General features: G+C 40.7%; 1 protein-coding gene across 1 annotated transcript in view; it reads right to left on the reverse strand.

The window, feature by feature from the left end:
* Window positions 1–14098, reverse strand: part of ARHGAP32 (Rho GTPase activating protein 32) — a 220154-nt gene that overhangs the window by 177647 nt on the left and 28409 nt on the right. The window contains exons 2-3 of the mRNA XM_024209610.2: window positions 13546–13637; window positions 11945–12029 (exon numbers count right to left, since the gene is read on the reverse strand). Coding sequence (XP_024065378.2) covers window positions 11945–12029; window positions 13546–13637 — 177 coding nt within the window. The remainder of the gene's footprint in view (window positions 1–11944; window positions 12030–13545; window positions 13638–14098) is intronic.

Here is a 14098-nt window from a genome sequence, read left to right on the forward strand (position 1 = left end):
CGGAGTGCAGTAGCACCAAGGGTCACTATAAACTGGTCAAAAACCTGTGACATTAAATCCAACTTCAAACCACAAAACAAGATAGACAGCTGGCAGCTCATGAAGCAGATTCTGCTGCTACCTGCACTCCTCTTCCCTGCCCGCATCCTATGGTCCCCATGGCTTCTTTATCAGAGCGCCCCATCCTGATAAAACTCACAGCTCTTTTACCTAAACCTTTCTGACCCCCAGGTTTCAGCTCCCTAATGCTCACTCCTCAAGCTGTCCCGGTAATTAGTTATTACTGGGCTCACCACATACAAAAGTCATATACTGTCGGCCAGCATGTCCAATATAAAGTCCTATTTTCAGGGTAATCAGACCTCAAACTGTAAAACTAAGTTTTGTTGTTGTTTTTTTAAACCCACTCCAAGCTGAAATTTGATAAATAAGAACTTAGCCCACAATCATTTTTAAGTCAGCTTGTAAAAGTTTGACCCTTTTGAAGTTTCATATTTGCAATAAAAAAGGCAATATTAAAGCCCTACACTCAACAGCTATGCAGATGTGGTGAATGTAACAGCAAGTTGGGAGGATTTTTATTAATATCTAAACACAAACTGGCATGACAAGACCATAAAGACTGCCTGAAAATGAGGTTTTCTGATAGATCATCTGCTTTATAACCACATTAATAAGCTTTATCATTCACCCAATAAAGTTAATTTTAAGGCAGGCACATGGATTATGAACATATATATTTTGAAGCATATGCCATTTTGTATTTTTATTTCAATAGCTCATTACTCATGGGGTTGGTTGGTGATTCATTAGGTAACATTCTTTCTTCTGAATTATTACTGGCATCACTCCTCAGTATGATGATGCACAAGTTTACTCTATTGCTGAAGTCTTTGAATGAGGCTTAAAAAAAAACCCCTATGTCCTGACCACTGAGAATCAATAGAAACCTTTTGGTGCTTTTCAGAAGGGTATGCACGTTAACCTTGGTGCCTGACCACATCAAATTCAGGCTCTTACTCAGCCTACCAAATCAGGTTCTGTAAAAGTCATCTGGGAAACTGAAGAACTTTCAAGGGAACTGTCAGTCTGTCAACGTGGTAAGATGGTAGATCTTGTGTGTTGAAAACATGTATACCACATTGATAGGTCATTGGCTGTTTATTAAAGTTCTGTTAATTGAGTGGAGGGGCAGAGAAAAAAACCCCAAGAAGCTTGCTTATCAGGAGCAAGGGATGTGTTATGTGGGCTTTAGTGGAGTTAGAAATTAGAGAAGAGTAATGCTTTAGTAGAGGATAGCTTGAAGATGGAGAGTCCTGCAGAGGTAGCATTACACATTTCAGTTTAAATATTACATCAATATGAGCCACAGAGCCAAGTCCTGAGTGCGTTGATAAACTGTACTTCTAGCCAGTGTGTAATGGGAGCATTCAGCTTCAAATGTCTTTAGCGCCATGAATGCAATCTGAATTAAGTACTTGATGGTATAATGGCCAGGAGTAAAAGGAGAAGTAAGAGTGAGCAAGGGAGAGCGATAATTGATACTTGTGGAATCTATAACAGAGATCAAAGCTGCCTCTCAATACTTAAGTCCCTTAGGCTTTTACGGTCACAGCCTTCACGCAAGAACAACCCGGAAACAGGAGACTTCGCATCCTATGCACACTGCCACATCGGGGAACAAAGCAGATCATATTTAAAACGAAGAAAACATCAAAGTCTGCAGACTTGCAAGAATGCCTCCAGCATATAGCTCCATGGTCATGTGTGCGTGTCATTTTAAATCTAGAAAAGGGCCCAAATCAAAAACCCATATATCAACACCCAGGAACCCTGAGAAGTTCTGTACAGTTCTTTACCTCTAAGAGCTAAAACAAAACCCTGGAGCTCAACTCTGAAGATCTTATAACAACCTCTCTGACAAGCTGTCAAGACGGCAATTCATAGCTGCGCCATGGAGAGAGATTCCCCCATGGCTACAGCCCTACCAAACTCACAGTCCATTTTGGTCAATTTCACGGTCATAGGATTTAAAAAATCATAAATTTCATGATTTCAGCTATTTAAATCTGAAATTTAATGGTGTTACAATCGTAGGGGTCCTGACTCAAAAAGGAGTTGGGGGGTGGGGGGTCGCAAGGTTATTGTAGAGGGGGTTGCAGTACTGCTATCCTGACTTGTGCGCTGCTGCTGGCGGGTCGTTACCTTCAGAGCTGGGTGGCTGGAGAGCGGTGGCTACTGGCCAGAAGCCCTGCTCTGAAGGCAGAGCCACTACCTGCAGCAGCGCAGAAGTAAGGATGCCATGGTATGGTATTGCCACCCTTACTTCTGCGCTGCTGACAGCAGAGCTGAGCCCTCAGTCAGCAGCCGCCGCTTTCTGGCCACCCAGCTCTGAAGGCAGCAGTGCAGAAGTAAAGGGTGGCATGGTATGGTATTGTATAATACTCTATATCTGTATAGTATAGGGTAAAAGCACACAAAAGACGAGATTTCACAGGGGGAAACTAGATTTCATGGTCCGTGAGGTGTTTTTCATGGCCATGTATTTGGTAGGGCCCTACCCATGGCATACATGCAAACATTTTAATGTACAATATATAAATACAGCCTTTTAGTCTCATGTGCCTCTTTCTCCGTATTTCCTTGCTGTATGGTGCAGATTATCAATATGTGTGCACAAAGAGCAGCTCTCTTCTTGGTATTCAAAAGGCCCTCCAATCCACAATCCAATGTTTGATTGACACATCAAAGAAAATGGATTATGACATTGTTGAATGGGGGGGAAACTTCTGACTTTTAAAAGTGAAAACAACCTAGAAAGTAGATCACACTGCTATAGCTAGTCAATAATTTCCCCAGAGTTCCATCTATGGAATCTGGCAATCCTTATTTACATGAATAACCCTTAACCAGCAAGTAGTCCCAATGAAGTGAATGCAGTTACTCATATGAGCAAAATTTGCAGGATTAGGCCATTTGTTATCTAGATTTCTTGAGCAAGAAGTGCACTATAAGGTACCTACATACCACTGAAAATCTAAAGCTAATTAAAAGCAGCATTAACTGGCTGGCCCCTAAGCTGCCAACTGTGTCGTTAAAACCAGAATTTCTGGCACATAAGCAAAACTAAATAAACTGTCTTTTATACAAGCAGGTAAAGTAAACACACAATGCAAATGTTCCAAATGATGTTTGAGTTAACAGCTAATACGTCCACCAGCATGTCAAACCTCCACTGGAGAATAAAAATATTACCTGCTACTATAAAAGCCAGGGATCACATCTATAGAAAGTTTGTTAGATATTAAAAACATATCAGCTTGGCATATTTTTAAAACAGCATAAAGTGTCACTCAATGTATTTTTAATGTTCTTCTTAAAAGAGTGACTTATTGTTTATAAAAATGTAAAAGTTTAATTGCCTCTCAAACTATGTAACATTATGAAATAAGGATTACTTTTCTGGAGTATGTGGGTTCTTTATAAATATTTTTAAAATATATTTTAATTATACATTTTTCTGTTTTTCCAGGTCATTAACCTTTAGCAAAGAACAATTTTCCAACACTTCTATGCTCCAGTTGCTAATTAAAACTTTATATATATATATATATATATATATATATATTTCTGTGACATGCCGCTAACGCTGATTTATGATGATGGTAAATATTGTAGGTCATTGCCAAAGTTAATTGCTGGGCTAGTTCCAGCATTAGTTGTTCTTAAGATTTACTCAGGTCATTGAATAGCCACTGCATGCTGAAAAAAACCAGAACTGCTAAAGTGAGTTCCACACACCTTTGGTGGTCAAAGAAAAAGTCATACACATCTTGCAGGCCAAAATTTTCAACCTTGGCTGCCAAAAGTTAGGCACCTAAATAAAAATGAACTAATTTGCAAAGAATCATAGAATCTCAGGAAGTCATCTAGTCCAACCCCCTGCTCAAAGCAGGACCAATCCCCAGACAGATTTTTGCCCCAGATCCCTAAATGGCCTCAAGGATTGAACTCACAACCCTGGGTTTAGCAGGCCAATGCTCAAACCACTGAGCTATCTGGGTTATACTGCATCATGATTCAATTTAAACTTAAAGACAACTTGGGCTGAAGTGAAGGGGATATTTGGGATCAGATATAGGCATTTAATCCCAAGTGAAGGTAACAGAGAGAACCTCTCCTGTGAGAGATAATACAGTAGCCACATACAACATTCGATTTAGTATTGGTAGAAAACTGAATTCCTCTTTTATAAAGAGAAAGATAAACAGGTTTTGCTTCACTTTGGTTCCAGGACCTGTCAGTCTGGGAGGAGGTGCTGTACACAGTACATTTAGAGAGAAGGCTAGGCAGCTGGAAACACACTCAGGTTTCAAAAGAAAACCCAGAACAGAATGAAATTGGTCATTCATATACACTTCAGTACTATATCTTCAACTGCAGAGCAGAAACACCCTTTACTTCTTTTAAAGATGGCCACATTCTGCTCTGAATTACTCCAGTGCAACACTGTGAGATCAGCTCCACCCCACTGGAGAATCTGACCCACATATTCCATTTAACCCTATTTCTAGCAATAGGATTTACACATGCACAACAACAGAAGGGACTTGATTGTCTCCTACAGATGGAAAGATATAATTGTAAAAGGCTATATAAAAAATGTTAACTTATCCGGCTCCACTTGGGCCTTCAGCAGGATTTGAACCTAACAGCTTCAGAGTTAAAAGCATGAGCCACTATGGCTTGACCTAAAGGACTAACTCTTCCAGAAGCTAGAGATTCTGTGAACCTCTTATGTGGACAAACCACTAGAGAGGGACAAAGATCCTAACATGTCAATTTGCTTTGCTTCCCAGAAGAATAAGTACAGGTACTAGCAACAATTTTATTGTATTATGGAGAGACGTCAATCATTGCACAGTTACGATTTAAATTACCCTTCCTTCATAAATAAGTTCCAGTTTGATTTTTCCCCAATTTGCTGGAAGAAAACCAATCTGGCCGAAATTTCACAGGTGTGCTCTTACTCCAGCGTAGACTTTTTCTGAGGTGTTTGTGGCAAATTGCATAAGTCATGTGGGAAATACAAGGATCCAAAACCTGAGGTGAACTTACGACTTGAGTATTTTCCTAACTTTTTTGGCATCAGAAGCTTGGCCTAGAAATCCATTTAAAAAAAATAATCTGTTGACGTTGGCAAGAGCTGGTGCCAATTTTGGGAGAGTCATTGGCAGAATTATTTAGTTATTAGAAGCACTTCCATATTCACTCTGAGCTCTGCTGTTCTTCATTTCCTAGGCTGTCAAAGAAGACCTTGCAAAGTCTCCAATGGCCTCCACTGAGAAGGGAAGAACAACAGGGAAGAAAACATATGGAAGGGACAGGAGACTCTGGTCTGGAAGAAACAGAATAGAGCACCACAGAGAGGATGGGAGGCAAGGTGAGGGGGGAAAGTGGTGTCTATTCTGCGGAGAGGAAATCCCTTGTGCAGTTGGAAGGCAGGCCGGCAAGTAGCAGGACTCATCCATGCACAGCTTGCAAACTCTACAGGGATTCTTGCTGCTCAGCCTCTCAAACATTTTTTTAAAAACCTAAAGCAAATTCCTGGGCTTACTGTCTCCTGTGGGCAATGATATAGGGCAGAATTATGGTTGTTTGAGTGATTTCTACTGTGCATGTCCCCTTTTCTTTTTATGGAAGGGAAGGAAGAGAGAGGCTGTTTTGTGCTTGTGAGGTTAACAGTGAATTTCAAGCCTAACATTTGTGCTTCCTTTTGAATCTTTCACACGCTCTTTGGAGATTCCCCCCCCCCCTTAGATAACAAATATATAGTTAGAAGCTTTTTTTTCCCCCCTTGAACATTATTTAAAAACAAAAAACAAAGAAAACCCCTTAACAACAGGCTTTGCTCACAAAAGGCACAGAGACAACCAAGCTGATCTCTACAAGGGTCTGCTTCCTAAGACACACCAGGAAAAGACGCTTACAGGCTCCAACTACAGCCACAGCAGAAACGTGGCGTGTCTTCTTGGCTGCAAAGTTTCAGCTTGCCGAAGGCATTCTGCAGCAAAACTGCTCAATTTATAATAGGGATTCCTAGCAGCTGCTGCCTAGACTGGAGGAAGTGATTCTGAGTTCAAGTACTTCCTCTGCCACTGATCATACACTTATAATACACTTATACCACTTGCAATGCCAGGGGTTGATGGATGAGAGAGAGTGGACCTTCCATGCGCAGCAATCCCCAGACAGCTATCCCTTTTGGGGTTTTAGTCAGTCAGTCATTGTGCTGGTACATAAATATTCACACAGAACATATGGCCTGAAGAGGTAATCTGTCAAATGATAGGGCGCCTGAGGAAAGAGAATGATCATAACCCTTTATTCCATCCCACTAGACTCTGGAAAGAACAAAAAATGTGACTGACTAACCATTATGCTGCTCAGCTGTTCATATTGCAGTTCTAATGCACACTCAACCAAAGAGCATGAAAAATCAAGAATAAAATTGAATTTTATTTCTAACAAGAATTAAAGCTACCTCCAGTGCCCATTATCTCTCCCTCTCTCTGTTTTATGAAAATATACTATATTGATAGACTTATCTTTCTTAGTATTACTGTATCCACCCTAGGAGCACTGTGCCGCACTATGCTATTAATTGTTTAAAACTATACAGTTGTGTGTGTAGTCAAGCTTTAGGTTTTACTCGGGGTTAATGAGTCCTAAGTTGCTTTTAGAAATGGACTTTGGGTGCTCTTTTGGAGAAGTGGAGTTGGTACAGTTTTAGATAAAATGATGCAGGAAGGTGGAGTGGTTGTGAACAGGATAAGTGACAGGATAATTTCGGTTAAGTCAGCTCTTGCAAATGGCCACCCCCTAAACGTTCTACTGTGTACCTTTAAAACTGAATGTGTACTAAAGCGTTTTAGTACACACACAATGATTTCTAAATGATTTGCCCAAGGTCACACAGTCAGTCAGTGGAAGGACTAAGAACAATACCCAGGTCTTCTGACTCCCAGCTCAGTGCTTTCCACTACTGCCTAATACTATAAACAATGTTGGCTAGGAGACCTGCTAGTCTTTTCACCATGTGCCATCAATTGAATTTTGAGGGGCTGTGGACATGTGCAAGGGACCACATCACAATTAACAGATAGGGAGCAAGAAGGATGGAAAGGGAAGAGGAGCTAAGCAGGGGAGGGGGAAGATTACAGACCAGTCTAATGACACTGAGTCAGCACATTCCAACTGCCACATAATTATGGTTTTTTGTTTTTTAAATGTTTGGTGTAGAAGGTATGTTCTGCAGATAGGGCTGCATTACATATATCGTCCCTCCTCCCCCTACCAAAACCAGTCAGACTTGTGAAAGCTCACCCATTGTTAGATTTTAAAAAATTTATCATGCAGAGCCTGACCTTTCAGCATATAATTAAAAATTCAATGATGCAAACCTGAAGGATAAATGAAATACTAAATATAAATTATTTCCTTAATATACCAGTAAATTCTTTACAATGTTGAGATCAACAAAGCGCATCCCATTACTAAAGTTTTGATCCCAACTGGGTGTGCCAATAAATTCCATTAGTTGCCTGGTGAGCTAACATTTTGCCTTACAGAAAGATTTGTGGGTTGTTGTTTTTTTATGATAGCACTAGTCTTTGTGAAAGGATTTTTCCACCGTTCATTTCAGTGCCTCAGATCAAGACAGAATATGCATTTGCTGCATGGCTTCAATGCGGAAAAAAATATAAATGTTAGTAAGCAAGGTAATGCTTCAGAGGCTCTTTATTCATTTACTGCTGACTAATGGAACCTCCTGTCATCCAACCAATCCACTGAAGAACAATAGTTAACATTCATATAGTACTTCATGTTTTCAAAGCTCTGTACAAACCTTAACAAATTAAGCTTCAGTACATCCACATGAGGTAGGGAAGTGTTATCCCTATTTATACATGGGGAAACTGAGGCACAGAGAGGTTAAATTAACTTTCTCGAGGCCAGAGTAAGCAAGTAATCGAATCAGGATTAGAACTCAGAAGTTTCTTGGACCCAGGGCTGTGCTCAGTCCATTAATCCATGCAGCCTTTGGGACACAACATGCTAATCCAGCCACAGAGGAACATGCATAAATAAACCATGTGTAAAAGCTATCAGGCCACCTCTTGCAATGACAGAACAGAGCTGGTGTGTTTGTACAGTGTCAGCACAATGGGACCTGGTCTATGAGTACTATGGTAAGGCAACTCATCCAGCAACAAGATCCCCCTGTATCTTTGGGTCTTGGTGTCATAGAACTCTCTGAGCTGGGGCACCGGCTGGACATATACAATCCATAAACCCATTTATTATTTATAACACTTTATAATAAACTAATGTAGCTTGTTCTCCAGTAACAATAAGCTGTAGCACCTTGTTTGGATTTACATGAATGATCAGCTCTACTGCCCTCTGGTGACTCAGTCCTCAGAAGAATTCATCATCGTTTGTATAATAAATTTCTCTTGGTTTGTGTTCTATGGAAAGTAGCAAGAAAAGTTTTTTAAAACCCTTTTCCGGCTATGATTTAGAGAACTTCCTTAGGTACTGCGGCATCCAACACCCATTAATTTCATTGGGGGCTGAATATCTAAATCCCTAAAACCCAGTGGATATATCCAGTGCCACATGAATGCTGACCAGCACCACCCAGGCAATCAATGTTTAGCACTATTGCCAGATACAGCTCTGCCAAAGCACCTCATCACTGAGATGCAACAGCCCAGATATATCACTTCTGGGTCTCTCTTAACAGGAAAATCATGCCGAAATTAGCATGGTTTTGTTAATCCAGCACTATGGTAAGAAGAGAGCAAATCCATTTTCACCCATCTCATGAGACTGATAGAGGAGCGTCTCTCTAGAAGTGAATCGCCAAGCTGTCAAGTCCCATTGCTCCACCAAACCCCTATCACAGATGACATAAACATTAAAAATCAATTTGAAAGCTGGCCAAACTGTTATTAGACACCTTTATATAATTACTGATGTCGCCATAAAATACTGCCTGTCTACTATGCAAATTTTTAAGAGTGAATAGTTCTTCAAAGGAAATTACACCCACTAGCCCTTCAGATTAAAGTTAGTAATTTGCTATTAGGTGTCAAACTATCATTTAAAAGTATGTCATTCCAGCCTACTCCTATTGTCTAGTCTACTTCAATTTATTAGCACAAATGCACCACTTAAGATGTGTGAGCTCTATCCAATGCTATTCTCTACAGCAGGGAACTATATTCATGCTGTACCAACGGTTTTAATTTGTTTTTCTTCTTTGGCTTTTTAATACTCAGCCTTCTGCTACCAAGGAAGCATCATAATGCCCCTAATCTTTCATAGCTAGAGACCCGGGCTCAAATGTGGTTTAGTTCACAAGAGCAATGAATCTCAACCTGTGCCTGAATGTGTTTTTGCTCACATTACAAAATCACTGCACAACTTGACTCCACTAGTAGTCACTGTTCAGCAGAAACGAGGAATTAAGAGGAATTGGGCAGGTAATTAGGGCCCCCATTCAGCGAAGCATTGAACCACATGCTTAACATTAAGCATACGAGTAGTCCCATTGTTAAGTTAAGCATGTGCTTAACTGTTTCCTAAATAAGAACCTAGGGGGGAAATGTTCACAAGTTCCTACGTTATGGGAGCCAAAGTCCCATTTTCAAAAATAACGTAGGCACTTAGGAGCCTACGGTCTACACAGGGATACAAAAATTCATCCAAATCAACTAAAGGTATGAATTTAAAGTGGATTAATTAAACTGCATTTAGTCCCTTTGTGGACATTCTGATTCATAATTAAAGTGACCTCAAATCAGTTTAGCTCAATTCACTTCCAAAGTGAATTAAAATAAACAAAATTAAGGCCACTTTAATTCTAAATCAAAGCATTCACACAGGTATTTAATTCCATTTATCTAATCCACTTTAAATTCACACCTTTAGCGAATTCAGATTAACATTTCTAAACTCCACATGTAGACAAGCCCTAAGTCTCATTTTTGAAAATTTTATCCCAGATCAGGATTCGGGTTCATTGGAAGAACAACATGAAGAAAATTTGTACTGAACACATCTATCTCACTTCACACTGTGATAGCATCTCCCTGTCATCAGTCTTGTAACTGTGCCTGCAGCATTAGGAAAAGTCAACATATACTTAAACCACAAATGCAATTCAATCATTTGTCTTCACAATATTTTAAGCAAAAATAATATGCAATAGGATGCAATTTCACTCAAGTACATGCATTATGCATTGTGAAGACTGAGTACTCATCTTTGAATGACAAAAGAGAAAAGAAAATTCTCAGAGGAATGCACAATGCAGTAAAATATAAATCTGTAGATGGAGAGAGATAGCACCTACTCCATTATAAAACCTTTTTTTTTTTATAAAAACTAAAAGATTAATAGTGTCACTTCTGAAAAAATAAAAGGAGACATAGGTAGGAATGCAGAGATAGCCACACTTTTCCAGAAGTACAATGCAGTACAAGGACTGGATCCTGCTCCTGTTGGCACATTTCCCACTAACCAATGAGAATGGAGATGGAGTACCCATATAGCATGGAGAGTGGGTATGGTCGAGGGGAGAGGGCACTGGTATGGAATTCAGAAGTTATGGGTTCTATCCTTGATTCACCACTGTCCCCATGTAACCATGGGCAAGTCACTTCACCTCTCTGCCTGTTTCCTCTCACACTCTTTGCCTGTTTTTTCTGTTAGCTCTAATGTGTGCATATACAGTATCTAGAACAATGGGGCTCTGAACTCAGCTGGGGCCTCAAGGTGCTAATAACAACAATAAATCCTGAACATTGTTGACTTATTTTTATACAAGTCATCTCCTGCAAGACTGTTTCACTTTGTCCCGCCAACCAATGATACTGGGACAACCCTGTGACCTAACTGCCTTTGAAAAATCAAATCCCACATGGGACTCGACTGCTGTCACACTCCTTAGCAGTCAGAACATTCCACAGCCGTGGCTCAGAAGATGCACGTAAGCAGAACCACAACTCTCAACGTAAGTCGTTAAATTACTCTAAATGAAAGAAAATAACATCAAAGGGATGTGGCCTGGGGATTCTACCCTCCCTCCAGCTATAAGGCTGCTTCTCTGGCTGGCACATGCTGAAGGCATTAATGATGTTTTCTGTCTCTGAAGGCAGAGGACAAGGCTTGTACCATTTATGAGCCTCTGATAGTGCTTCTTGGTCCAGGACAAGTCTCGGGTACAGTTCAATAGAGGGAGGTTCTGCCTGGAGGGAACTACAGATTCACACAGGAAGGTAAACGGGCATCGCAAACGGACTGCAACTCAACCTGACTGGCAGCTCCTTGTTGTATTCTGCCTTAAGGAGGGCAGAGCTGCTGGAATATAATACCCGGGCCTAGGGTCATGTGAACAGAATAGGGAAACCTGAACTCAAATCTGTTCTTACAACATATACTAGATCTACATTAATATGCACACACATGCTTATTCTCATACATACATATGTGTACGTACACACACACACACACACACACACACACACACACACAGACAAAAAGAAAAACACCCTCATTATTAAATCAGTTGTCTGTAAACACTCAAGTTCTGTGCCAATTGCAGTCTTTACAGACACTGCCATGAACTCACCCAGGTGCAATATATACTATCGTTTACTTCAAGGGAGTGCACAAATGTAACTGAGGGCATAAACTGGCCCAGTTTATCAAACCAGTTCCCAAAAAGGGACCCTTTCTGCTCCAACTTCTTATTACCAGACACTAACAAACAAAGCAAACCTATCTGGAGCTCTATGATGTGCTTTGCTCAGCTTAGTTAGCTAGTCAGACAAGCACAACCCAATTTTGTATGTAAACGAAATCTGAAACTTACCTGTATGTTGCCAAAGTCCACATTCTCATAATGGAAATGTGCACACTCTGCCATCTTCGGGAAGTGGCCCTTGGTAAAGGATAACCTGAAGTACATCAAGAGCAACCCATAAGATGCACATCACTGAAACAACTGTCAGAATTGCGTGTCATGATGAAATGCAGCTAGACCATCTACATTTAAGCGCCTGACCAAGACAATCCATCATCCTGAAGCTAAGGGAACATACAGTGCTGCTTATTTTGATGCACTAAAGCAGTGAGGAAAGGGATTTGGTGAGGGAGGTAATCTAAACTGCGAAGTGACATTTATCATTGTCTTTTTAGGGAAACACGTGCATTCCATCACCACCAAGGCCAGTGTCTATAGGGAAGGATGCAGGGACAAGCTGTTCCACCTGTACTTGCATTGGGGAAATTAATCTGTAAACAGCCTGACACCAGAGACATATGAAAGTCAAACTTTACCTGTGAAAGGCATCACAGCCCATCAGTTCCGGGTTGATGGATCTGAGGGTGCCGAACAAATGCTATTTATCTTTTGGCTTTTTAAAATTCAGCGGTGAGGCATAATCATCTCCAAACATCCCCAACTACAGCAATGGCTGACAGGGAGATGCTCTGGTTCTGCAACAGGATCTTCCTTCTGCTGAAGCTGCTGCAGACTCCTATAGATACTTCTGGTCGTGAGCCAATGAGATTGTCTTTATCTGGCTCACTCTTCCCACGGGAATATAAGTGGGAAGTGAGATACAGCATCTAGCTGCTTAGCAATAGAACAAAGCCATTTTCCCTAACAGCATCAGAGCATGATAGCTCTGAACGCACAGACCAATGCTGGTAGCTCTGGACCGTCTGCCTGCACTTTAAATAGGGATGGGCCGAGTCATTTTTGCCTAATTTGGACCCCATTCACAGATCATTGGTTTGAATTCTGCTGAGGGAAGGCAAATGAGCATAAAAAGGGAACAGAACAAGGGCAGAGAGAAAAAACAGTTCAATGGAAAAAGTAGCGTGAACACAGCAGTGGGCAGGTACAGTGGAAAAAAGAAACTGAAAAACAGAGCAGGGACACAGAGAAAAATTCTAATGAAAAAAATAAAGGTCATCCACTTGTCCCAGTTTAGCTTTTCTTCTGTGTCAGGAGTATAGGGGAAGTATTACACTTATACCTTGTACAGGCTTCCCTTTAGCTGCCTTTTTTTTTTTTTTTAATGAATCATCTTGGGGGAGGGGAACCCCACAGTTTAAATTACAGCAAGAGTGAGATTCAAAATTCAAACTAGCTTTGCAACCCTTCTCCCCAAAAGTAAGTGTGAAAGGTTTACAAAACCTCCACCTCTATAAGCTTCATCCATCCCAAGCTTTAATATTTAGAGCATGCTGACCGGCAGTTTTGCTTTTCACAGGCAGCAGTTCCACGCTGCTCTGATAAGGAGACTACCAGAAATCCTTTAGTGCTTACAGCCTGGCTTCTGGATGCATTGGGGCTCTACTGCACTGTGACAGTCTTGAGCACAGCTAGAATCACAGAAGTTAGAGCACAGAGGACAGAAAAGCTACAGAATTAACTCACAAACAAAATAAACCCATTGCTCTTACTTTTTCACATTCTTCACTTTCATGCTCGCTGTGCTGCCGCACGTCCGAAGAGGCAGCTCCCCTGGAATCTCAGGGATGTCTGCACCTCTCGCCTACCAAAAAAAGAAAAAGAAAAAGAAAGGAGGAAAGAGAAACGTTAGATTTGATCGAACACTACACTTTGGTGCCTCCAACACTAGATAAATACATGCACTGTCTGTGCAGTTCTCACATATGTATGCAAGATATACTTTAGTAACTTGCCGCACAGAAATACTGAATCCAGGGATTCCAACCTAAAATATGGTTAGCTGCTTACATACAATAAAACCTTGCTAATTCTCACTAATTACTGGGAGAGCCAATGCATTATAGACCCAAAGAATAAGAGGGAAAAGGACACGATTTTCAAAACTAGCAGCCTAACTTTAGGCTTCCAAGACCACATTTAGGCTCCTAATTAAGCATCTTGACTTCCAACACCGCTGAAGCTGCTGGGTACGCAGCACTGTTGAAAATCAGGATAGCTACTTATGTGCCTAAATATGGAAGAATTTTTTGAAATATTTAAAAA

The sequence above is a fragment of the Terrapene carolina genome, unplaced genomic scaffold (assembly GCF_002925995.2).
Source record: "Terrapene carolina triunguis isolate 2854851 unplaced genomic scaffold, T_m_triunguis-2.0 Scaffold374, whole genome shotgun sequence".
NCBI lineage: Eukaryota > Metazoa > Chordata > Testudines > Emydidae > Terrapene > Terrapene triunguis.